The 27,824-nt window shown below is 36.0% G+C and overlaps 2 protein-coding genes and 1 long non-coding RNA gene across 4 annotated transcripts in view; 1 reads left to right on the top strand and 2 right to left on the bottom strand.

Moving 5' to 3' along the window:
* The window catches only part of LOC127874709 (protein ZNRD2-like), a 9,314-nt gene extending 9,054 nt beyond the window's left edge, over positions 1-260 (bottom strand). The window contains exon 1 of the mRNA XM_052419245.1: positions 118-260. Coding sequence (XP_052275205.1) covers positions 118-121 — 4 coding nt within the window. The 5' untranslated portion in view covers positions 122-260. The remainder of the gene's footprint in view (positions 1-117) is intronic.
* On the top strand, positions 181-27,824 carry LOC127874710 (iron-sulfur cluster assembly 2 homolog, mitochondrial-like). 2 transcript variants are annotated; one of them, XM_052419246.1, is made up of 5 exons: positions 181-286; positions 5,386-5,509; positions 19,752-19,867; positions 26,013-27,165; positions 27,316-27,824. In XM_052419246.1, the coding sequence occupies exons 1-4, from the start codon at positions 246-248 to the stop codon at positions 26,185-26,187; spliced, it is 456 nt and encodes a 151-aa protein (XP_052275206.1). In that variant the 5' UTR covers positions 181-245; the 3' UTR covers positions 26,188-27,165; positions 27,316-27,824. The 2 variants fall into 2 exon arrangements, with proteins under 2 accessions (XP_052275206.1, XP_052275207.1); XM_052419247.1 differs by having other exon boundaries at positions 26,013-27,191; positions 27,336-27,824.
* Positions 21,382-27,824, bottom strand: part of LOC127874713 (uncharacterized) — a 73,341-nt gene continuing 66,898 nt past the window's right edge. The window contains exon 2 of the long non-coding RNA XR_008047062.1: positions 21,382-21,588. This is a non-coding gene — a long non-coding RNA (uncharacterized LOC127874713). The remainder of the gene's footprint in view (positions 21,589-27,824) is intronic.

The raw sequence follows: 27,824 nt of genomic DNA, 5'->3' as shown, positions 1-27,824 counted from the left end.
TTAAAATGTGATACATATTATGGTGGTTCGGGATTAATAGAACAAAAATGGCGCAAATGAATGGCATTCATTTTAAAGCTTTGATGTGTTATCAATAGATAAAATTAGCTTTCTTACCCATTATTTTCTTTCTTATCAAGTCGCACGTTGTTTATGTTTTCATACAAGGGAGATCACCACTCACTGTAAACAACAACAACATAAACAACAACAACTGGAGCAATAACTATAGAACTTTAACTAAAATGTTTCGTCGAATCAATATCGTGCGGTCTAAAATTTCTAGGTAAAATAAATCTCCATTGATTCATTTCAGTTATAAATTGCATGCTTAGTTTATACAGTGGTTTCAATTGCGTTGTTTGTGTTTACAAGTGTTACTACTTTTCGGATGATAATGAATCGGATAATTACGCAATGAATCGGATAATTACGCAATAACCTATTGACGATAAAAAATATTTTTAAATTGCCGCTTTTTAGCTATGGAAACATTATAGTCAGACGTTAAGAATCAATGAAATTGGTTCAGCTTTATTTTCTAGTGCCCCTAGTTCTTCTTGAATGCTCTGAGCTTTTATAAGTACATACGTACAGCTCAGAGTTATTCTTGTTAACAGGGCTCGACACTAACGGTGGTCTGTTGACCCGGGGTCTGTAAAAAATAGGGAGGACCAGTGAAACTAGAAATTTGGTTGATCTGTCGGATGAGTTAAAAATCCTGGCCAGCTTATTGTGAAATACTGGTGGAAAGCTGTGTTTATCAATAAACAACTTTATAATGTTCATATTAAACTGATAATTTCATCATTATTTTATGGGCCGACTCGAGACCAGGATAAAAATAGCATCATATTGGAAATTCCAATTTTTCTAGACGCTCGGATGACTAAAACCTGTTGTCAGATAAAAAAATCGATTTGCATTCCGCAAATGTCTTCAGACTTCGCCATGATCGATATACAAATTAACATTAAATTCAAAGCATTTGAGTCGGGAAATGAACAAAATGGTATTTATGATTTCGAAAAAGCAGCAATAATCAGCATTTAATTGATCTTAGAACCATCAGAATATACTTTGTTTACCGTGCAAATTTACACTGGAGGGCGCCGAATAATGTTTAGATATTTCTGGAGAGTAAGCGTGCGTATTTTCAAGATTACAAGTTTTGGGGATGTGGAATTTCATTCTGGGAGTAGTTGAACCTCTGCCTAAAAAACCTAAAACTAATGAAAAGAAGTTTGAAGTACAGTGAAAATATAACAAGGATGAGAGAGATCGAAAATTTCTTTTACCACAGACAGGATTTAACTTAACATGTGTACAATGAATATTTAATTAATACAGTATAGTTTTCTTTTTATAAATGCATAATACATTGTGGAAAGTCCAAAAAGTCAGTTAAAATTTAGGTAAAATAACATAGGAATTGTCGGACCACTTGAAATTTTGGAGGACCAGTAATTTCTGAAAGCTGGTGGTCCTTTGGGTCAGTTGGTAAAAAAAGTTAGTGTCAAACCCTGGTTAACCCATTTTTTTATGTCAAAAATTTATGTGTCACGTATGTCTTTAAATTCGAGTTCGATCAACCTAATGCATCGTTACAAACACAATACCTGTTATTACCAATATAAATTTGCGAGTGAATTGTGGAGAAATACTCAAAACAAAAACTTTATACAAAAACCGTTATCAAACCGAAAGCCGAAGTTTTGAATTGACGATTCGATCTATCTTACAGATGTTCCGGAGATAGTGGGTATATACGATTGGTAGATTAGACATGAGATCTATCTCGCCGAGGATTCCGGGGATAGTCTATAGCATATTTTCGAATTCGGAATTACTCGGAATACTCGACTTTGTCAATTGCAAAAACATATACATTTGAAAGAACCGTTTATGTGTTTGAAACTTTGGATTAATATCAATATTATGCCAGCATAACATATCATGTAAGTTGTTTCAATTTGCGTATTATGGATATATATACGATCTATTTGTGTTTATTTACAGTACAGGCAACGTGTACTTTGACAAAAAACGCGTGTCCGTGGTGTTTAATTTTCCCGATGGGTGACATTTCGCGGGGGGCGGACACGCTACTGACTGCAGTGTTCGGCAAACACCCGAAATCGCCGCGATTGCACGCTATTGTTAACGGGAACACCCGTGATCACCGCGATGCTGTGCAGCCACCGTAAACACCTGTCTGCGAGGGTCATTCATGCATTTTAAATGTACATGTACATGTACAAAATAAAATCATATACTTCATGTACATGTAGATATTATGTGCACATTTATGCGTACTTAAACTCGGGCAGTACGTTAAGTCGGACACTAAAACTAAGCGTTTAGATGATCAATACGATTAACTTTTATGGTGTTAATCAATGCAATTGCCCTTTTTGCTTTCACAAAATTGGGTTTCATTTCTCCCGATTTCCAGAAAATGACTTGTACATGTTGCATGAAATCTAAATATGGCGTGTTACAGCCTGTTTGATTTTTATTTTATTCAGATGAAATGTCAATTCCAAATTATTTGCAAGCTTCCCAGGTACTTGAGAAGAAATTAAAAGATCCCAATGTTGTCTGCGCTACGAAGATTTTGTGTAAAAAATAAATACACCCACGTCAATTTTCGCGCGCTTTTTATGGTTCAGAACAAAGAAAATGAAAATATCATGGGCATATATACATGTATTTATTTGTGGCTACAATTTTTAACAGAACATGAACTCTACACAACGCGCGCACTAGGCGTCAGGTGATTTACAAATGTTGGAATACACCTGATCTGATTGGGTGCTTATTTCATCAAATCTTTAAATAGAAACATATGCCGAAATTCATTTGATAGTTTAGAGATATGGCGAACATTTGTGATTTTTGCATTTCTATCACACTTTTATCGTCAACATTGATCAGAATTTGCATGAAATCGGAAATCTTGGGATTATCAGGTAATGGACAGAGACGGGAATTTTTGCATGTATGCGATAATCGATTGTGATTGTTCATAATGGTTGTTAATTTTTTAGACACCAAATGACACCTATAACATTCAAACGCATGGTAGATTCTTTCTGCAAATTGGTACCGACCTACGTTTATGTTCAATTATTTTATTTCTAGCGAACACCGCGGTAGATATTATGGGTCCGCGATGATTCACGGTGTCCACCTTATGGAAAACGGCCCCCGCGAATATTTGATCTGAACACTCATCGCGGGGGTCGTTTGGTAAGTGAACACCGTAAAATGAACACCGCGAAGAGTGGCGTTTGTCAAAGTACACGTTGCCTGTACTGTATGCCAGAAAATAGTTTACGTGGCTAATATTTCCGATTAAACTGCCGTCCGGATTCTGGGCTACAAGTTTCTATGGAAAATCGGGTTGTCAGTTGCAACTCCCAGCGACCCGAAGGGTCAATAGCTGGGAGTTGTATTTTTGCAACTACTAGTGCCCCCAAAAATATGACAGGATTTTAAATGAAAACAAATTGACCACAGCAGGTGATTACAAAAAGTTACAACAAGCGGAATAACACTCCTGATTAACAAAATGTTTAAAATATTGTTTTATTAACAGATAATCATTATTAGCAATAGGTAAAATTATAAAGTGTTTGTAACTCATTTCCTTGATAATTTGTAAAATAGATCGAGTGCAAATATAACTTTCATGTTTTGCTGTTAAAAACTAAGTCCTGCAAGTTGCTTTGGAAGTTTTGCTTCTAGAGGTCCTGGGTTTTATTCTTGGGTAGGAAATATTTGTACTAAACTTTTTTCCTTGTTATTAGGATTAGTTAAGATTATTCACAGCAATTATTTTCCCGATTGGGAAAAGTACTGGTACCAGCCCAATCGGGGAAAATTAGGGTGAGAAAATCTGAAATTGGGAATATTCACCTTGTGAAATCTTCAGATGGGGAAATTGGTGTATTTGATTTGTTGCCAACAAATACTTAAAAATTGATTACTAAGTGTTGTCAAATTGTAAATATTATATATTATTAATTTTGTCCCATTGGGAAAGAAAGAAACCGTTTTTCCGTACTAAGTTTTTAAAGAAGGAAAAAAATCACTGATTCATAAAATCAATGGGTATGGAACATATTTAATGACATATTCTCAAAAATACCAACATCTGTGTACAAGTCAATTTACTGTAAGATAAAATAAGATATAAAATACTATAGCGACAATCAGATTATTTTAATATTTTATAATGTAGCGGCAATATAAACAGATTTCGAACAATTGGCATATCTTACAAACTTGCCCGAACTAGCAAGTTCTTGGGGGAAAAAAGTGAAGACTGCTGTGATTTCTAAAAAAGTACTGATCATGTGTACTAATGTATGAAACTGTTTGACTGTGATGTGAGGATTAAAGCATAACATTTTAGTTTCAAGTGACGGTTCTTAAAAAGTACACTGTACATAAAATATGGTCATGAAGATTGGGTAACACAATAGGAAAGGATGTCTTCTGCCAGCTGCTATAGATGGCAACTCTACTGCAAATGATAGCGGTTATTGGGTTTACCATTATAAATGCCTGGTGATGTACATGTACCTAATTCCAAGATCAGAATAAAACTTCTGCAATATAATGTCAGTACTGCACACTGGGGCTGATTGCCATTTTTGCCACCTGTGACAAATATGCAAAATTGGTTACATAATTTTAAGTGTCAATTTGTTTAAAAAAAATCGCAGAAATCCTTTATGAAAATATACTGCAATTTGACCACAAGTGGCTGAACATAAGCAATCAGCATTGTCTATTGTAAATATTTATTTACATGTACGTATGAGAACGTAAGCATCATACTGGGCATGTGCAAAAATGAAACCATTTAAGAGTTTAAGTGTAACAGACATTGTTTTTACTGCATTTGTAAAGTTTTTATAGGGAATTATTGGATAAAAGACCCTTGTATGATATTGAGTAATTTATTTTCTAGCTCTTGGACCAACTGTCATAAAGACCAATATTAATTCTGAAACATATAATTTATGCAGCATACTGATACAACGATGTTGGTGCTATATTTCATGAATTTTGTTATTTGGGTTCTTTATCTATGCAAATGTTATTTTTTATATAATGATAAAGAGTATGAGTAATGAAGTAACTTCTTGAAATTTATATAATTACTAATAATAAGGTGACTGGTAAGAATAACTGCATCTTAATGGTTTTTGGCAACCACTTTCTTGGAGGCAGTGAAATCCTGGCTGCATAATTTTATTTTATTTTAAACCATAGTTTCCCCAAACAGTCAAATTACATTGACAATGTGTGGTTTAATTTTGGCAGTACTATTTTATAATTTTTGTATATATCTTTCCACTCACATGTATTTAGGAACGTTACCTGGTCAATCTGGAGACAGTTGTGTACAAATTCTCGTCTACTGAATGAAGCCAGCAAGGCGGCAGTGAAGACGTCAGTTAAAGAGGGCCTTCTTCTCAGTGACAGCTGTGTACAGGTAACATTTGTGAGGGAAATAACATTGGTCCATACAAGGCACTGTTTGCTGCCTAAAAAGGCGCAGAGGAATGCTGGATCAGGTGTTAGGTGTTTCTAATAATTTGCTTAATTCAAGGAATTTTGTTAGTCAAACACTTGTAAGTAAGGTTTTAAGCTTGACATTTTCATAATCGGCTATTCTTCTCTCTGTGGCATCATGAAGTGTTGGCGACCAACTTTAGCATCTCTTTTGGTAATAATGGTATTTTTTGTTTGTTTAAAGCAATGTAAAATACAAAAAAATCAGTTTTTTCAACACCATGCAATGCATAAAATATGCAGAACTAAAATGTTTAAAAATACAAATGAAATTTTGTGATCAGTATAGGTATTGTCATACTGTGATCAGTACAGGTATTGTCATACTGTGATCGGTATAGGTATTGTCATACTGTGATCAGTACAGGTATTGTCATACTGTGATCAGTATAAGTATTGTCATACTGTGATCAGTACAGGTATTGTCATACTGTGATCAGTACAGGTATTGTCATACTGTGATCAGTACAGGTATTGTCATACTGTGATCAGTACAGGTATTGTCATACTGTGATCGGTATAGGTATTGTCATACTGTGATCAGTATAGGTATTGTCATACTGTGATCAGTACAGGTATTGTCATACTGTGATCAGTACAGGTATTGTCATACTGTGATCATTACAGGTATTGTCATACTGTGATCAGTACAGGTATTGTCATACTGTGATCAGTATAGGTATTGTCATACTGTGATCAGTATAGGTATTGTCATACTGTGATCATTACAGGTATTGTCATACTGTAATCAGTACAGGTATTGTCATACTGTGATCAGTACAGGTATTGTCATACTGTGATCGGTATAGGTATTGTCATACTGTGATCAGTATAGGTATTGTCATACTGTGATCAGTACAGGTATTGTCATACTGTGATCAGTACAGGTATTGTCATACTGTGATCAGTATAGGTATTGTCATACTGTGATCAGTACAGGTATTGTCATACTGTGATCAGTACAGGTATTGTCATACTGTGATCGGTATAGGTATTGTCATACTGTGATCAGTATAGGTATTGTCATACTGTGATCGGTATAGGTATTGTCATACTGTGATCAGTACAGGTATTGTCATACTGTGATCAGTACAGGTATTGTCATACTGTGATCAGTACAGGTATTGTCATACTGTGATCGGTACAGGTATTGTCATACTGTGATCAGTATAGGTATTGTCATACTGTGATCAGTACAGGTATTGTCATACTGTGATCAGTACAGGTATTGTCATACTGTGTTGGTAGACAAAGGTGCACTAATCTTCTTATCCTATTTTAAAATGATGTCGACATTGTTGTGTTATCTCCCTTTGTCTTTCAGGCTTGAGAAGTTCTATGGAAACAGGAAGTTTTAAAAACCTTCTCTGATTTGTTGATTGTGTATCATTAATATTAGCAATTTATAGTATTTCATAACTGATAATTATGCCATTTTCTTATTTAGTTCCATGTATTTGGACTATCAACAAGTGATATTTCTTTTGATTTACTGATAAATGATTATCTGTTAAGTAATATCATTTGGAGTTGGGTGATCTGCAGGTAATTTATACATGTCAGGGTTATGTTTTTGAGAAATATAAGGATGTTTCAATGAGCTTCAAGAACTATTGTGTTTTTATGAATCCTTTTTTTGTGTGCTAAAATTGTGTTGGACCAAAATTTTTTTTTCAAAGTCAATTTTATTGGAAAAAACCTAAGTATAGCCAAATAACATACATAAGACATGCAATGGCGGTGTAAATAAATGCTTATTGTCCCCTACCGGTTTGCGCTCTGTGTGTCGGTCAGTCCGTGAGTCTGTCAGACTTTTCTGGATCCTGGGATAACTTCAAAAGTTCTTCATATTTTTTCATAAACTTGAAACATGGATAGATGGCATAATGGACATTATGCACATCTTTTCATTTTGTTCCTACGTCAAAATGTCTGGTTGCTATGGCAACAAATATAGATATAAAAAAAATCTGACAAAATGGTGGAGCCGGTAGGGGACATATATTGCTTGGCAATACCGTTAGTCTTGTTTAATATGGTGATGAAAAGAATGGTATAAATAATGGACATAAAATAATAATTAATGGTTGTGGGAATGTTGACCACTATAACATATGCAAAGTGAAACCTACTCGTAGACAACACAAAATAGATCAATGGTGGTGACATTAGTTTCTGAAATACTACAAAAACAACACAACAACAAACAATATACATATATACTTGATAATAATAGTGAATAATAGATCTTAGATCAAAGGCCAGTCTAGTAAATTTAGCCAGGCTAATTAATGTCTTCCAATTTCAAGTAGACATCCGTTGCTTAAATTTTATAATAGAAGGCCAGGGTAGATAATGTTTAGGTAACAACAGTTTTCTTAAATATCTATATAATGGACAAACTAACAAAAAATGGTATCCATTCTCAATTACACCCATATAATAAATATTACATCTTGTACAAACTTGTTTGCTTCTTGGAATATTTCCAAATCTACCTCAACCCTTTCAGTGCTGGAACCAAATTTTGAAGGCCTTTGCAAACAGTTTGGATTCAGATGAGACGCCACAGAACATGGCGTCTCATCAGGATCCAAACTGTTTGCTATTCTGATAGTATTATTTGAAAAAAATCAAACAAAATGCTAATTTTAGAAATTCAGCAGACGACATTTTAGCAGACGACAAATTTCCCAGCATGCAAAGGGTTAATGAAGAGTGAGTGTACAAAACCGCGAATTCTAGTCAACATCAGACCAGAACAACATATAAGTGCTATATTTTTCCTATAGTTGAAACTATTGAAAAACACTTTTATGCAATCTCAATACCGGGTATTAAATATCATAGTTTAAGCTTTGTGATGCCAAAAATTTTAATGGGTCATGCTCTGAGAAAAGGGGGTTCAATGAATGTGCGTAAAGTGTCATCCCAGATACAGTAAGTCTGTGCAGTCTGCATAGGCTAATCAGGGAAGACACTTTCTGCTTATATTTTTTCTAATTACAAAAAGTCTCTTCTTAGCAAAAATCAAGTTTATTTGGAAATTGTCGTCCCTGATTCCCCTGTGCAGTCTTTTCTGGGAAAACACTATACGCAAATTCATTAAACCACCTTTTCACAAAGCACGGCCAAAATATAGTTGTTTCCGATTTTCTTCTAACTTAACAATATTGTCCCTACACAAAATAAACTGAGACCTGATTTAATTTGTATGAGGATTAAATAAGCTTTAAGTCAATATCTTCAAGGTTGATTAAAAAAAAAAACAGCTGGACAGCTGCTAATATAAGTTATAATTGGTCATATAGAAATATACTGTGATATGTTTCATTGACAACCCTTAAAAAAATCAAAACATAACATGCAATTCGTTTGCCAAAAGAAATTACCCTACCGTCTGATGCATTTCCAGCAATCCTAGATATGAAAAAGCAAACAATCATTTTGAGCTGGACTTTTTGAGAAAAGACAAGCCATTGCTCGTTCCCTGGCCCTGGTTTCTGTGTTTTCATCCAATCTATGATAAACGTTTTTGGTGAGCTAGTTTCTTATGCATGGATTGAGGGATCACAAAATTACATCTCCCGCTAAGAAAATTCGTAGTTGGTAAACTCAAGATATAAAGCCAATATTAATACGAAATAAACTTGCAGCAATTTAAAATTAAACAAAAGTCATAAAGGGTATAAAACGGCAAAAATATACCTGTTTTGGCACGGACTTCGCCATCTTTTGAACATCATGTAATTACCCCATCTGATAATTTAAGGATGATCCCAAACAAGGGCAGGTGTGGTTCTAACTCTTCTGTAGTGATTTCTACTTCTGCTTATATTAACTTGTCATTTTATATTTATTATGTATAAATATCATTGAATTAACTTCTAAATAAATTATAAACTTTAACATAAAACATTCTAATAAGTGTCATTATATAAGTAAAATGTCACTAATGAGAAACAACGCAATTTTGGCGAGTGTTCTTTCAGTGACACTGGCAATCAATGCATTGCTGTCAAATCTTGTTTAAAATACATTATTAGAGCATATACTAGTTGGAATACATTACAACATTGTGACCATATTGTATACTAATTTGGAACCTAATTTTGCGATGGCACATGTCAGTTATATAGTCAGCATGCCATCATACCAATTAGTGCAGTAATCCAGATGTCAGTCTAAGGACACTGACTTCATGAAATACTAGTATGTCAGCAAAAAATAAGAACCTTATTTGTAATTGAACTCATTTCTTAGTAGCCATAAGGACAAACATCAGTTTACATGACATTGTGCAGAAAGTATGGGGTAGTCACTCCACCTTAAGGTCCAAGTAACATTTATTGCAGAAACCAAAATGGTTGTGTGAGGTCTGTCTTTTGATGGGGTTTGCAGATTTAACATTTTTGCTTTATTAAATATGAAATATTGTTTTAATCTGTGGATGATGAAATACTGCCCACCATGTTTGACAGGGTGTCAAACAGAATGCTGTGTAACTTGATAATACATGTAGCAATAGCAACATAAATCAGTTAATATCATGATAAATACCGATATTAGGTCAAAGGAAATAAATACTCTGACTGCAGACAAACGATGTCATATTGTTGTTGTAATGATAATTTACTTGCCCGACAGGCTTCCTGATTTAGCAAAATCACTTGCCCCCATTATGCCAATACTGATGAATTAGTTGCATTTGTCAGAGAACCAATAATTGTGTCAATGTGTCATATGATCACGTCTGCACAGATTAGAGGGGATTTCCCAACAGTGTATTTTTTCTTACATGAAAAAGTATTGGACTGTACAGCAGAACATTATTTTAAATTTTATGAAACTAAAAATTTCCTTGCTGTTCTGGTTGTACTTGTTATGCCCCCCTTCGAAGAAGAGGGGGTATATTGCTTTGCTCATGTCGGTCTGTCGGTCGGTCCGTCCACAAAGTGGTTGTCAGATGATAACTCAAGAACGCCTGGTCCTAGGATCATGAAACTTCATAGGTACATTGATAATGACTCGCAGATGACCCCTATTGATTTTGAGGTCACTAGGTCAAAGGTCAAGGTCACGGTGACCCGAATTAGTAAAATGGTTTTTGGATGATAACTCAAGAATGCATACACGGCCAACAGGGCGAACTCTGAACAATATAACTAAAGCAATTGGTCTGTAATCCTAAATCTATAATTATCAGTTCAATGAAACATCATCCTTTGAGTAAAATAAAGTGGATCAGTAAAAATATTATCAGAATATAAGATTTTTTGTATATTTTGTATATTAAATATTGTGTAAATGTTGAATTATGCCCCCCTTCAAAGAAGAGGGGGTATATTGCTTTGCTCATGTCGGTATGTCGGTCTGTCAGTTGGTCCGTCAACCAGGTGGTTGTCAGATGATAAATCAAGAAGGCTTGGGACTAGGATCATGAAACTTCATAGGTATATTGATCATGACTCGCAGATGACCCCTATTGATTTTGAGGTCACTAGGTCAAAGGTCAAGGTCATGATGACTCGAAATAGTAAAATGGTTTTTGGATGATAACTCAAGAATGCATACACGGCCAACAGGACGAACTCTGAACAATATAACTGAAGCAACTGGTCTGTAATCCTAAATCTATAATTATCAGTCCAATGAAACATCATCCTTTGAGTAAAATAAAGTGGATCAGTAAAAATATTATCAGAATATGAGATTTTTTGTATATTTTGTATATTAAATAATTATTGTGTTAATGTTTAATTTTGTTGATTAATATAAATATAAGCAGAACAGGGGAGGTAATACACTATTATATCTTTCTTATATACAGGGAAAACAAATGCAATAAGTTTAAATGTTTAATGAATAGAGGATATTTATCATGTCAGTGTGAGATCATTTGTTATTTTTTATGATCACATTTTATTATTACTTTGACAAAACAACAATTACCTGAATACCATAATGGATTCCACCCAAACAAGACCACAGGCCCCTACCAGAATCCCTTCCCCCCCAACCTCACCCCCCATTTTTTTTAAACATCATCTAAATTACCACACCCCACATTATACCCCCCTCTCACGAACCCCCACCCCCCCTACCCCTCACCAACTACCACCCCCCCCGCCCCCCAATATATTTTTTTTTAACATCTAATAATAACCCCACCCCACATTATACCCCCCCTCTCACTCCCCCCTACCCCCCTAATTTTTTAAAACAGCTAATAAATAACCACACCCCACATTATACCACCCCCTCTCACTCCCCCTACCCTCCACCCCCCAGTTTTTTTTAAACATCTAATAAATTACCCCACCCCACATTATAACCCCCTCTCACCCCCACCCCCCCTACCCCCCACCACCCCCCATTTTTTTAAACATCTTATAATTACCACAACCCCACATTATACCCCCCTCTCACCCCCACCTCCCCTACCCCCACCCCCAATTTTTTTAAAACATCTAATAAATTACCACACCCCACAATATACACCCCCCTCTCACTCCCCCCTACCCCCCACCCCCACCCCCATTTTTTTTAAACATCTAATAAATTACCACACCCCACATTATTACCCCCTCTCACCCCCACCCCCCTACCCCCCCCCACCCCTCCAATTTTTTTAAAACATCTTATAAATTACCACACCCCACATTATACCCCCCTTTCATCACCCCCACCCCCATACCCCACCCCCACCAAAAAAAAAAGATTTTTAAAACATCTTACAAATTACCACACCCACATTATTACCCCCTCTCACACCCCCTACCCCCCCCACCCCCCCCATTTTTTTTAAATCTTATAAATTACCACACCCCACATTATACCCCCTCTCACCCCCAAACCCCCCCCCACCCCCACCCCCACCCCCAATTTTTTTTAAACATCTAATAAATTACCACACATCACATTTTACCCCCCCTCCACTCCCCTAAAACCCCCCCACCACCCCCCCACCCATGTTTTTTAAACATCTATAAATTACCACAGCTTATACCCCCCTCTCACCCCCCCTACCCCACCCACCCACCCCCCAAAAAAAATAAATATATTATTAATTTTTTAAAACATCTTATAAATTACCACACCCCACATTATACCCCCCTCTCACCCCCCGCCCCCTATCCCCCCATCCCCCCCCCCAAAAAAAATATATATATTTTTTTAACTTCTAATAAATTACCACACCCTTACACTTCTAATAAATTACCACACCCCACATTATACCCCGCTCTCACCCCCCCTACCCCCCCCCCAAAGTTTTTTTTTTTAACATCTAATAAATTACCACACCCAACATTATACTCCCCACTCACTCCCCCATACCCCCCCTACCCCCTCCCCCCCCCCCCCCCCCCGGGCCCCCCAATATATTTTTTTTAAACACCTAATAAATTACCACACCCACATTATACCCCCCTCTCACTCCCCCCTTGATCATGACTGGCAGATGACCCCTATTGATTTTCAGGTCACTAGGTCAAAGGTCAAGGTCACAGTGACTGGAAATAGTACAATGGTTTCCGGATGATAACTTACATTAGGTCAAAGGTCAAGGTCACAGTGACACAAAATGTATTCACACAATGGCTGCCACTTCAACTGACAGCCCATATGCGGGGCATGCATGTTTTACAAACAGCCCTTGTTTTGTTGATTAATATGAATATAAGCAGGACAGGGGAAGTAAGACACTATTATATCTTTCTTATATACAGGGGAAACAAATGCAATGAGTTTAAATTTCATGTTTAATGAATAGAGGATATGTCAGTGTGAGATCATTTGTTATTTTTTATGATCACATTTTATTATTACTTTGACAAAACAACACTTACCAGAATACCACAATGGATTCCACCCAAACAATACCCCACGCCCCTACCAGAATTCCTTCCACCCCCCCAACCTCATCCCTCCCCCAATTTTTTTTTAACATCATCTGATAAATTACCACACCCCACATTATACCCCCCTCTCACCCCCACCCCCCCCCTACCCACCCCAACTACCCCCCCCCACCCCCCAATTTTTTTTAAACATCTAATAAATAACCCTACCCCCATTATACCCCCCTCTCACTCCCCAGACTCCCCCTACCCCCCCATTTTTTTTTAAACATCTAATAAATTACCACAGCCCACATTATAACCCCCCTTACCCCCCCCCCACCCCCCCCAAAAACAATTTGTTTTAAAACATCTTATAAATTACCCCACCCCACATTATTACAACCTCTCACCCCCAACCCCCCTACCCCCCACCCCCCCATTTTTTTTTTAAACATCTTATAAATACCACCACCCCACATATACCCCCCTCCATCATCTCATCCCCACCCCCCCCTTTATCCCCCATCCCCCCCCCCCCATTTTTTTTCAACATGCTAATCTAATAAATTACCACACTCCACATTATACCCCCTCTCACACCCCCTACCCCCTCCTACCCCCCCACCCCCTATTTTTTTAAACATCTAATAATTACCACAGCCACCATTATGACCACCCCTCTCACCCCACCCCCCTACCCCCCCACCCCCCCCCAAAAAAAAAATTTATTTTTTTGTACATCTTATAATTACCACACCCCACAGCTATGCCCCCACTCTCACCCTACCCCACCACCTGCCCTACCCCCCCCCCCAATTTTTTTAAACATCTAATAAATTACCCCACCCCACATTATTACCCCCTCTCACCCCCCCTACCACCCCCCAAACCCAAAAAAACCCCTTTTTTTTAAACATCTTATAAATTTCAACACCCCACATTATACCCCCCTCTCACCCCCCACCCCTACCCCCACTCCCCCCCCCCCCCAATTTTTTTTTTAACATCTAATAAATTACCACACACCATATTTTACACTTCTCACTCCCCCCCCACCCCCCAAAAAAAAATAATTTTTTTAAACATCTAATAAATTACCACAACCCACATTATACCCCCCCTCTCACCCCCCCCCCCACCCCCCACCCCCTCCCCCCAATTTTTTTAATTTTTTTATAAACAACTTATAAATTACCACACATCACATTATACCCCCCTCTTACCCCCACCCCCCTACCCCCACACCCCCCCAAAAAGACAAACTTGTTTTGATCTCTTTTTGCGTTCATAAATGCTATAAAATGTACATCATTGAATTATTCAATAAGCACAATTTTTTAAGTGTATCAATTTACGTTAAAAATTCATGGCTATATTGATACTTTAATATATAAATTAGTGTGCAAAATGCTGAAGTTACAATTTTTCAGCTTCGTCAGTTTGACTTCAATCAATCGCGGATAGTCATTTCATCACATGACTTTTTTGAGCTGTTGTGATTGGTTTACTAGTTCGTTATTTTGGGGGTATATGCACATTGATTTCCTGCTTTGCACAGTATCAAAATCGCAAAATGCCAAAAAATGTAGGTTCGGCATTTTGAATTGGGACCATCAATAATCAGTAACATGCTATTGAAAATGTTAAAAATGTTATAGAACACATTAAACATGTTTATATAGATTCTTGGACCCCAAATTGTGCGGTTGTCACTACCAAATCCTATCTGAACCAAAATAAATTTGGACTAATCTCCGACATTACTTACATCTGTACACAAACCACAATGAGAAGCCTAAATATTAGTTATTTACAGAAACACATTTTTATGTCCCCCACTATAGTAGTGGGGGACATATTGTTTTTGCCCTGTCTGTTGGTTGGTTGGTTGGTCTGTTGGTTGGTTTGCGCCAACTTTAACATTTTGCAATAACTTTTGCTATATTGAATATAGCAACTTGATATTTGGCATGCATGTGTATCTCATGGAGCTGCACATTTTGAGTGGTGAAAGGTCAAGGTCAAGGTCATCCTTCAAGGTCAGAGGTCAAATATATGCTCATTTTATGAATACTTTTGCAATATTGAAGATAGCAACTTGATATTTGGCATGCATGTGTATCTCATGGAGCTGCACATTTTGAGTGGTGAAAGGTCAAGGTCATCCTTCAAGGTCAGAGGTCAAATAAATGTGGCCCAAATCGCTTATTTTATGAATACTTTTGCAATATTGAAGATAGCAACTTGATGTTTGGGGTGCATGTGTAACTTATGGAGCTGCACATTTTGAGTGGTGAAAGGTCAAGGTCATCCTTCAAGGTCAGAGGTCAAATATATGTGGCCCAAATCGCTTATTTTATGAATACTTTTGCAATATTGAAGATAGCAACTTGATATTTGGCATGCATGTGTATCTCATGGAGCTGCACATTTTGAGTGGTGAAAGGTCAAGGTCATCCTTCTAGGTCAAATATATGGGTCAAAATTGCTCATGTAATGTAACTTCTGCAATATTGAAGCTAGCAATTTTATATTTGACATGCATGTGTATCTCATGGAGCTGCACATTTTGAGTGGTGAAGGGTCAAGGTCATCCTTCAAGGTCAAACGTCATATAGAGGGACATTGTGTTTCACAAACACATCTTGTTAAATTAGGGGAAAAAACAACACGGGTACATATTTATTTTAAATGATATACTATGGATATACAAGAGATAAATGCAATAAGTGGATTCTTGCTTGGAAGATTTATGTAAAGAAATAAAGATGACATTTTGTCGTTTTAAAAGACTACGTGTACTTTTAGTGTACTTTTACCAAAGTTATTTGATTTAATGGAATAATGATGAAGTATTATAGAGGGGACATCATTAATTCAAGAAGTTGATGAAAGGCACTATTATAAATAAGCTGCTGTTTAAAACCTAACCACAATTCAAGCATAAATTAACATGCACAGTAATTTTTTTAAATTGTATTTTATCATTTTTTTAAATACTGTTTAAAGAAAGCCAGGTTGCGAGCTCAAAATACATTAATACGTTTTTATTGACAAGTGCACAGTGAATTGGTGCCTAGTGATTGCTATTTTTAGAGCGCTTTTGTTGGCTTAATAAAATAATAATTTGATTTTGTGAATGAAGACACTGTTTATGACATGTAATTATGTAATAGTGTCAATTATTATCTTGGGTTTTTGTTGAAAATCAATATGTAAAGTTGCTCGATTGTTCTAGGTTCATTATTATGTAAATCAAATCGTAACTTTGCTTAAACATTCTGTGTTTATTATTATGTAAATTTTGATCACAACACTAAAAAACTGTTTTTTTGTGGACATAAAACAATTTGTATATGTTTACATTTCATTTCATAAGAAAATGTGCAAAAATATTTTTTCATCAAATCTCTTATAGCATGATTACCTCAATAAATCTAGGTCAAACTCATCTTTGCTGTGCCAAAACGTGCGGTCATTATTTTAGATTTTACATAAATACATAACATGCATTAAATTGAACTCAAAAGTGAGTGCACCATAACAGCTGCAGGTTCTCACCTCTTCCCAACATATTTCATGGAGCACTGAGACATGAACTGGCGGTGTAAACTGGTGCTGTGCCCTGATAAGGGGTCGGGGCTGTAACACAGGGCTCAGTTATGGAACACTGACCTGTCCTTGGAACCAGTGTTGTTGAAGCAAGTTAAAGTTGCTTCATCATGTAGTATAACTCAAATCTTGTTAAATTTTGATGGAACGTCTGAATTCAACTATTGCTTGCAAACTTCAGTAATAGATTTCAATATTTCCAATATAGTTTCAAGCTACTTTGTATCATGATAAGAAATTTGATTATGATGTTAGTTGCATTAATGGTATGAGAATTTTATCAAATCACACTCCTCAATAATTACAATTTACAAAAATACTGTTTACTTTATGCTGTGTCTGTTTAATACCTGGTAAATGGTGTTCTAATGTATGACCTAAATACCTCCGGTATTAAGCCCTATATGTATGACCTCCATACCAAGGGTATAAATCAAATGAGGATCTAAATTTATTACTTCTGTACCTCAGGCCGTAAATGAAAGATCTCCGTACCTGGAGAATTAGCCCCTATATGTATGACCACTGCATCTAAATTAAATACTATTTTGGCTGGATTGATCTGGCAGCAAGTTCAACTGACAGAATTCTGGTTTGTTATATTTGATTTATGCCAAAAATAATTAACAAAAACTAGTGATACTATTGATGACAAAAATATAAATATGCAGTTAACTGACCATTACCCAGACTGAAAGTTTCATTGGTTGTTATGCGGGAAGCATATAGTCGCCGCTTCGTCTGTCCGTCCGTGTGTCCGTCCGTGCACAATTTTTGTCCGGGCTATTTCTCAGCAACTAATGACCGGAATTCAATGAAACTTTATGGGAAGCTTCACTACCAAGAGATGTGCCTATTATCAGCGGGTTCTGATCGGATGATTTTTCACAGAGTTATGGCCCTTTGAAATTTTCCATTAACTGTACATATAGTGCAATTCTTGTCCGGGCTATTTAGCAGCAACTAATGACCGGAATTCAATGAAACTTTATGGGAAGCTTCACTCCCAAGAGGGGATGTTCATATTATCAGGGAGTATTGGTCGCATGATTTTTCACAGAGTTATGGCCCTTTGAAATTTTCAATTAACTGTAAATAGTGCAATTCTTGTCCGGGCTATTTCTCAGCAACTAATGACCGGAATTCAATGAAACTTTATGGGAAGCTTCACTACCAAGAGGAGATGTGCATATTATCAGCGGGTTCTGGTCGGATGATTTTTCACAGAGTTATGGCGCTTTGAAATTTTCCATTAACTGTACATATAGTGCAATTCTTGTCCGGGCTATTTCTCAGCTACTAATGACTGGAATTCAATGAAACTTTATGGGAAGCTTCACTACCAAGAGGAGATGTGCATATTATCAGCGGGTTCTGGTCGGATGATTTTTCACAGAGTTATGGCCCTTTGAAATTTTCTATAAAAAAATTATTGTCCCCCCAACTACATGTACTGTGCCCTCAAGACGTTTCCTTTTATCTGAATATATAGTGCAATATTGTGACAAAAAATCTTTGGGGAGCATGTCCCGTCTCCGACGGTTTCTTGTTATAAAAAAGTGCTCAGCTATAAGGCCATGGTCGCTAAACATTTGATATGGATGCCAGCGCACTTAGTTACAGACACCAGGGTACCTTTGCCCAAGATGAAGTTCTCAGGTACATGGGAAAGTTCCAAATAGTTTGTCTGTAAATTTTATTTAAAACAGTAAACAGCATTGCACCATTCATTGAAATCTTAGGTTTACTTTAAATCTTACCAAATGTGAAACTTGAGCACAAAGTGCTCATGGTGAGCTTTTGTGGTCACTACATGTCCTGCAGGTTTTGTCATGTGTATTAAGTCACCTGTCATGAAATTTAACTCTTAATCACTGAGGTTCGTAACTTTACGCATTCGTAGTGCCTTACACAGTTAAATTTAATTAAATACCTTTCTTACTAAATTCAAGATTTTAAGGCTTCATTTCCGACCATTAGATGAGCAGCAAACAGCATAAAACCTGAACAGAATGCGAGTTACTCACAGGCTGTTCTGGTTTTATGCTGTTTGCACATAGCTATTTTCACTTTGATTGTGAGTGGTTAAGGGTTAATCTTGTTACTTTTGTGGAGGCTTTTTCTGCCAATATTGATGAAACTTAGTCAGAATGTTTATCTGAACAGTAGCTAGGCAAAAGTTTGAAAGGGTCACATGCGTCAAAAAATTAGGTCACAAAGTCAATGCATAAAAAAACTACAAAATTAATGTATTATACTTTAGAAGACAAGTTTATGACTATCTAGATGTAACTTGGTCACAATTTTCTTCTTTATGACATCAAGGTCATAGGGTGAAGTCTTTAATGATTGGTTTGGATCGTGTTCTGTGAAAAAGGGGTTTAATGCATGTGCATAAAGTGTTCTCCCAGATTAGCCTCTACAGTCTGCACAGGCTTATCAGAGAAGACACTTTTCGCCTTAACTAGATTTCTGCTAAGAAGAGATTTTCTTGAAACGAAAACTTTCATTAAAAGAGAAATTGTCGTCCCTGGTTAGCCCGTGGGAACTGCACAGGCTAATCTAGAAGGCACTTTACGCACATGAATTAAACCCCCTTTTCACAGAGAACAGCCCATTATCATTGAACTCAGGTGAATGATTAAGGACTGTCTTGAATTCATGCTTCAGTTAATAGGAATTGTAAGTTTTTGTTGGTATTTTCAGCGTCTGAATAGGATCAAGGGGGACAACTCATTCCTGCGTGTGGTTGTCGAGGGAGGGGGTTGTTCGGGATTCCAGTACCAGTTTGAACTGGCCACAGAGCTGTCTGACCAGGATATGTAAGACAAAGTTTGCAAAGTTTTAAAGGAAATATATTTATTGGGGTCACTCTTGTATGTTTGACTGTTTTTTGTTGTTGTTTAAACCTATTTATTATTGCTAGATTGCATTGAAACTCTTAGGCTTATTGAAATGCTCATGAGGTAGAACAAGTACTTGGGAACTTTGGGGATGATCTAATGAAAGTTTCCACAGTGGGGATTGAACCTTTGACCTCCAAGTTGCTAGGTGGACACCATATCCAAATCGCCAAGACGACCTCTTCTTTGACTATTGGTCACTCAGTTGTTTGCAAAAATGTTGTAAGTTTCTATGGAAAACTCTTTCCACCTTTCCCAGGGGATTTGTTTGTTGTACCTTTTTGTGTAGTTTATGTAGTTTTATTATACAAACTAAATTGTCTGCAGTGACTTGCACACCTGCCATATGGCAAACTGTCTGAAGAAGCCTGAGAAAGTATTCCAGATGATTGTCTCTTCATGCCATTATTAGGACAAGACAAAAATAGACAACAGTTAGGAAATCATGCTGAGAATTTAAACAGGTGGAAATATGTACCTGTTAAGCTACTGACCAAAATTTCGGATTGCACTAAATATCAGTCAATAATGGTTTAAAGATTGGTATGTTGTTTTGTTTAGTCAGACTGTCGAGTTTGAGTTTCGAGTTCATGTTTCACTTTTTGTCATAAATTGAGAGCTTGTCATGGGTCCAACAACAGATGTCAAATTCACTCTCAAATTATCACTGATTAAGCAAGTTTGTACACTTAGTGACACATTATAAAGTTTTTAATTAGGGATGTCAACGAATATCCGAATATCCGAATATTCGGTCCCGGACCGAATATTCGGATACTGTTTTCCGAATCGAATATTCGAAAGAAAAAAAAATCGAGTAATTTCAAAGACTTTGTATTCGTAAAATTTGCTTCAAACATTGTCAAAAAAGTTGTTCCTCGTGTCATAATGTTTATTTCGGTAGGCGCGATAATGCGTCGCTATGGTGATGACAGTATACCGGTCATAAATCCCGCTTAAAGCCAGACACTTTGTGTCAAAATTATGATAGGTGCAAATCGCGTGGGCAATCAAAACACCGACCTGCACTTGATCCAATGACTCGAATTACATTTAAAATTATCAAAGATTAAATGAGTAAAGAAAAAACCAACTTTGTGTAAAAAACAAATAAGACCGTATGACAATTAAAACACCGACCCGTCTTGATCTAATAACTCGAATTACATTTAAAATGATCAAAGATTTAACGAGTTAAGAAAGAGCCGACTTGGTGTGAAAAACAAAACAGATCGTATGGTTATAATCACGTTGTCCACTCAAAAAAGCTTTTAGAAAATAATTTACTCAACCTCTAATGAGTATTTGCGTATCGTATGGTCCAAACATTAATTAATTACTCAATATTCAATCAGGTATTATACTTAAAGAAATGTTTTTGGTATTTCGTCCTCATTTAATTGAAAATATTATAATTGCTACACGCATACTGGTCATGTACGTAATTCCGGCCACTTTTGGGACTATTTAAGAAAAATCTTTAGTGTTAGGCAACTGGTTGAAACTAAACTTCACATATATAATCCTGGGTTCAAAACTCACCTAGCATGAAAATTTAAATAGAATTAGATCGGTGAATGTTACTTAATGAACAGAAAATGATGACATGTAAACTATCCATTTTCGTAGGTTAAATGTACCTTAAAAATCGACCACTTTTCGGTTTGATCTGCAGATAAAATTACAAAGCAATATCTTTTGACAAATGTCCTCAATTTCAGAGTATTAATCAATGTTTATACTATTAATATTTTTGACTTGAAATTTAAAATAAATGCGAAATTATTATACCATTTACTCCCCCTACCTCTTTTAATAAATATGAACAATGGGGAAACTGCTATTTCATTAAAAAATATTTGTTTTTAATGTGTTTAATAAATTTTTTCAAACATAGCTAAAAAAGTAAACACATTTTGTTTGAAAAGTTGACTTCAGTGTTGATTATTAGTAAACGCTTATATATAATATTTAAACATGTAATCTAGCAATATTCTTATAAAGGGAGGTAATTCATATATTAAAAATTTATATTTAGGTTCTGATTTGTATGTTTTGAATATAAGTTTTTGTACAATAAATTGGTAAAACTTTGATTAAAGTTTATTAGATAAAATAAAAATAATTTTATCAAATATATTTGTTTCTTATATGATTATAATTGTTGCAACATATGATGACATCACTTTCCCCATGAGCCAAATATTTCCTGCTATATTTGTGACATTTTAACACAAAAGTTTACGGTGATATGGTTCTTACATTTGCAAAATATTGCGAGTGGGGATGGTTTTCATGTTGATTTTTCTAAATAAAAACAAAATATGTGCGTAAAGATCATGAAAATGATTTTACACAGGTGGCCGATTTTTTACGTACAGGCCGGAATTACGTACATGACCAGTAAAGTAAATATCTGTCCAAGCAAAATGCCATCTGAGCCTTCCGCTGCTTGGAAGTATTTCACGTCATCATCCGATAAGAAGTCGCCGATCCCAGTGTCTTTTAAACGTGGCAACTTGAAAAGACTGACTGTTTAGTCCGTTAAACAGGTTCAAAGTGTGTTGTGGCTATGTACATAATTCGTTTAAGTTCAGCTTTAATTATATGTAGATCTAACTGTTTTGTCATGTAATTATTTTGTCGTCATGTAATTTTATGTTTCTCGTTCTATTGTTGATGTACAATATTAATAGTTTAAAAACAGTTTTTGTCATTCAATTTTAACAATAAAAAGTAATCAACGAAATCAGCTTCGAATTAGCGACGGCAACGCTGTGTCAATATTTAGTAGCTTCCGGTGAACTTCCGGTAAAAACGAAAGTAGAATTCATGGAGTAATGGTACGGTAAACAAAGTTGACCTTTTTTCAACAGATGTTGACCGAATATCCGAATATTCGTTCGGAAGGGTGACCGAATATTCGAATACCGAAATCGGTATTCGTTGCCATCCCTATTTTTAATAGAATTTTTTTTTGTCATCTTTGTTCATGTTGTACAATACTGATCATGCATAAATTTATTATCAACTATTTGCAAAAATTTATAATATGCTTTATATGCTTGGCAACATTCATTAATTCAAACTTTTATACTTTATCAGTTGTTTTGAGAGGAGGTCAGGTCTGGGATATGAAAATGTACATGCTTTATCCTCAAATTAGGAGCATTGTCACAATATTTACCCAAAGTCATCAAGAGCTAGTTCTCCAAAAACATACTAGGGTCTATGAGCCTTAATTGTTCAATACAAACATGTAAGGAAATAATCAACTATTGAGGTGAATTTAGGAGATTCCGTATGATTCGTTAATTTCAGTGACAGAAAGATACAGTGGTTAGTGAGGTTTCCACTAATTGATGTCGTTTACATATTCAAATAATTATCTTCTTTCAGATTGTTTGAGTTTACTGGTCTTTTTTATATTGCATATACATTTTTTAGGGATTTCAATAGACTTGATGTCAAGAGTGAAAGTTGACTGGTATGCTCACATTGGTGAGAATCAGTCAGATTTGGTGATTTTAATATGTCCCGAATTCAGATGGGGGGGGGACATATAAATTTGGTCTGGTCTTGTCATCTATCTTCCTGTCCGTCTGTTTTTTAATTTGTATCACCCACAAATAATCAAGTATAACAGCTGGAGCTGTTATAACTTATAACGAACCTTAGGACTACCAGTCATCATCTTGCACTTGTGGTCTCCTAGGTCATGTGATATTGGTCAACAAGGTCATGTGATATTGGTCACTTAGGTCATGTAATATTGGTCACCTAGGTCATGTGATATTGGTCACCTAGGTCATGTGATATTGGTCACCTAGGTCATGTGATATTGGTCACCTAGCTCACATGATATTGGTCACCTAGGTCATGTGATATTGGTCACCTAGGTCATGTGATATTGGTCACCTAGCTCACATGATATTGGTCACCTAGGTCATGTGATATTGGTCTCCTAGGTCATGTGATATTGGTCACCTAGGTCATGTGATATTGGTCACCTAGGTCATGTGATATTGGTCACCTAGGTCATGTGATATTGGTCACCTAGGTCATGTGATATTGGTCACCTAGGTCATGTGATATTGGTCACCTAGCTCACATGATATTGGTCACCTAGGTCATATGATATTGGTCACCTAGGTCACATGATATTGGTCACCTAGGTCATGTGATATTGGTCACCTAAGACATGTTATATTGGTGGACTAGTGCATGTGATATTGATCACCTAGGTCATGTTATATTGGTCACCTAGGTCATATGATATTTGTCACCTAGGTCATGTGATATTGGTCACCTAGTTCACATGATATTGGTCACCTAAGTCATGTGATTCGGTTAACTGGGTATTTTAATGCATTGTTATGGTTACTAAAGTGGTGGGAGATTTTTATTTTGATGTACAGGTTATCTAGTTTTTATGCCCCCGGATTTTGGCCTGTCTGTCTGTCTGTCAGTCAGTCAGTCATTGTATGTGTGTGTCACAAAACTTTAACCTTGGTTAAACATTTAAAACTTTTGCAATATTGAATATTGCAACTTCATATTTGGCATGCATGTGTATCTCATGGAGCTGCACATTCTGAGTGGTGAAAAGTCAAGGTCATCCATCAAGGTCAAAGGTCAAATATCATTGTATTTTTCGTTTCTAAAACTTTAACCTTCGTTAAAGTTTGGTCATAACTTTTTGAATATTGAAGATAGCAACTTGATATTCTGCATGCATGTGTATCTCATGGAGCTGCACATTTTAGTAGCTAAAGGTCAAGGTCATTTATGGCTTCAAAGCGGCGCAATAGGGAGCATTGTGTTTCTGACAAACACATCTCTTGTTCATCATTCATCATACAATTTTAAAAATACATTACTACCATTTTTCCTGTTGAGATGTTGTGACGACATATTGAGTGTTAAGACTCTGTCTCTATGGTAAAAGATATATTTTAATTATTTAAAAATGAATACTATGTTGCTGAAAAGCATCTCATTAAAACATTATAAAAGTTTTGTCCCTTTATGTTTAAAATCTTTAAGTACAAAACAACATGTATGTTTGGGTGAAACTATAAATAAGGTACATGTATTACTCACCGTCACCAGATTAAGTTGCTGAAGTTGGTATTCTGGTGTGTTTTTTTCTGGCAGTGTTAGTTATGGCCCAGTTTAAGTACTTTTGTGATATCTTGAAACTTGAAAATTATTACAGCTAGAGTGATACAATTTTATATTAATACTATTCAGCATGTGAATTTGTGATCTTTGGTATAATGTTGCATATTATTAAAGCTATGGAGCTATGATACAAATTGAAATGTGACGGCATCTGTGTCTTATTTTAAAATGTCTTATGTTTTTTAGCTCACCTGAGCACAAAGTGCACATCTTGAGCTTTTGTGATAACCGTTTGTCTGTTGTCAACACTTATCTTGTGAACTTTAGAAGCCAAATTAAGTGGCCAAGCATCATTAAACTTGATCAGAACATTTGTCTTGTTTTCAAACTGAGTAATTGGGTCAAAAACTAGGTCACTAGGTCAACAATGAGTGAGACAATAACAGCATTTAACAATGAAGTTCATTTGGATGTCAGGTGAGAAACTTAGGGCCAGGTGAGATCCGTATGGCCTTTGGTCCTCTTGCCTTTGTTCATTGTAACAAAGAGTCCAAAAATCAAAAAATAAAATTGTCAAATGGAGGGAAATGAAAACCCTTAACCATTTTGGGAACGGGGGCCGGTGCCTGTAATATCAGGGAAAATGGCATTGTTTTTACTAGAATTGGGAAATTGGTGTTGTAGTTTTTTCTCAAAAATACTTTTAATGTTTTAAATATTATATTTACTGAGATTCAACATATACAGCTGCATAGGGAAATTAACTTTATTTTGAATTTAATTTTCCCCCAAAAAATTAATTAAATAAATATAATTTTCGAACCTTAAAGTGAGAATTTTAGGCAGTCATGCGAGGGAAAAAATTTGACAGTGCAAATGTCGCCAAATAACTTCTGCAAATTTGACTTAAGAAAAAATTCTTGAGAATTTTTTCTTTCAGAGTGTTTGAGCGTGAGGGAGCCAGGATTGTAGTGGACAAAGACTCCCTTGAGTACATCAAGGGTTCCACCATAGACTACCATGAGGAGTTGATACGAGCAGCGTTCCGTGTGATCAACAACCCCCAGGCAGAGCAGGGATGCTCATGTGGAGCATCGTTTGCGCTCAAACTGTGATGTGACAATATGGCCGTGCTAGGATGGATGTTAGGATGGAGTTAGATCTTTCAAAAGTTGTTTTGAGGGCTCTTAGTCCATAAAAGCAGTCCAGCGGTTTTAACCCTTTCCCACTTGTGAAGATGGCTATGTGCAAACAGCATATAATAGAACAGCCTGCAAGTTACTCGCAGTCTGTTCAGGTTTTATGCTATTTGCTGCTCATCAGTATGTAAGGGTTGAAAATGAAGCCTCTAAAACTTGAATCTAGTATGAAAGCTCTTTAATTAAATTGAACTCTAAGGGACTACAAACAAGTCAAAATACGTATCTAGGTGGTAAAGGGTTAATATGGAGATTTTGTCATAAAATATTAAGAAACTCACATTTCAAAGAAATCACTAATATGGTGTATAAATATGTTTGTTTTTTCTCTCAAACTTTGATATAATATTCAAAGTTATTAAGTATCAACCTAATAAACAACAATAGTAGTATGTGTTTTGAAACAGATGATATAAATATGCTGAAAATATCGGTATTATGCAACGTTCAGTCATTCATTTTATTGTTTAACTTCAGGATACACACTGAATTACCAGAAATTGTCAGCTGTTGTCATCTTAAAATTTAAACTAGACATTGCAAATACAAATCATGCTTCTTTGAATTTTTATGTCCCCCACTATAGTAGTGGGGGACATATTGTTTTTGCCCTGTCTGTTGGTCTGTTTGCGCCAACTTTAACATTTTGCAATAACTTTTTCTATATTGAAGATAGCAACTTCATATTTGGCATGCATGTGTATCTCATAAAGCTGCACATTTTGAGTGGTGAAAGGTCAAGGTCAAGGTCATCCTTTAAGGTCAAAGGTCAAAGATATGTGGTCAAAATCGCTCAATTTATGAATACTTTTGCAATATTGAAGATAGCAACTTGATATTTGGCATGCATGTGTATCTCATGGAGCTGCACATTTTGAGTGGTGAAAGGTCAAGGTCAAGGTCATCCTTCAAGGTCAGAGGTCAAATATATGTGGCCCAAATGGCTTATTATAAATACTTTTGCAAGATTGAAGATAGCAACTTGATATTTGGCATGCATGTGCATCTCATGGAGCTGCACATTTTGAGTGGTGAAAGGTCAAGGTCATCCTTCAAGGTCAGAGGTCAAATATATGTGGCCCAAATCGCTTATTTTATGAATACTTTTGCAATATTGAAGATAGCAACTTGATATTTGGCATGCATGTGTATCTCATGGAGCTGCACATTTTGAGTGGTGAAAGGTCAAGGCCATCCTTCACAAGGTCAAGGTCATCCTTCAAGGTCAAACATCATATAGGGGGACATTGTGTTTCACAAACACATCTTGTTTTGACACCAATTGCATATGGTTTATTGTTGTTGGAAGAGTAAGACATTGCTTAAGCAAGGATAAGGGCACTCAGTTGTTTTCTATGCTGGACTGAGCCATAGGAGAGAAATAGACATTGTGTATACAGAACACAGATGCACCCTTATAGCTTTCAAGCAACAAAAACGCATGTGAGTTGCACACAGAATTACTACATTTGTTACTGGTTCAAATATATGTATGTTTTATGTGATTGTATTGTTGAGATGTGCATGCTTATACAAATATATGTATATTTATA

Source organism: Dreissena polymorpha, chromosome 3 (genome assembly GCF_020536995.1).
Source record: "Dreissena polymorpha isolate Duluth1 chromosome 3, UMN_Dpol_1.0, whole genome shotgun sequence".
In the NCBI taxonomy this organism is placed as follows: Eukaryota; Metazoa; Mollusca; class Bivalvia; order Myida; family Dreissenidae; genus Dreissena; species Dreissena polymorpha.
Note: the sequence above shows the minus strand (reverse complement) of the source record. Positions and strands in the feature narration are given on the sequence as shown.

What these genes read in the sequence shown, in the direction of transcription:
- LOC127874710 (XM_052419246.1), top strand. Translation starts at nt 246, where the DNA reads ATGTTTCGTCGAATCAATATCGTGCGGTCTAAAATTTCTAG. An exon ending in GTGCGGTCTAAAATTTCTAG is followed by an intron (nt 287 to 5,385) that starts GTAAAATAAATC and finishes ACATGTATTTAG; the next exon opens with GAACGTTACCTGGTCAATCT. An exon ending in GAGCTGTCTGACCAGGATAT is followed by an intron (nt 19,868 to 26,012) that starts GTAAGACAAAGT and finishes TTTTTCTTTCAG; the next exon opens with AGTGTTTGAGCGTGAGGGAG.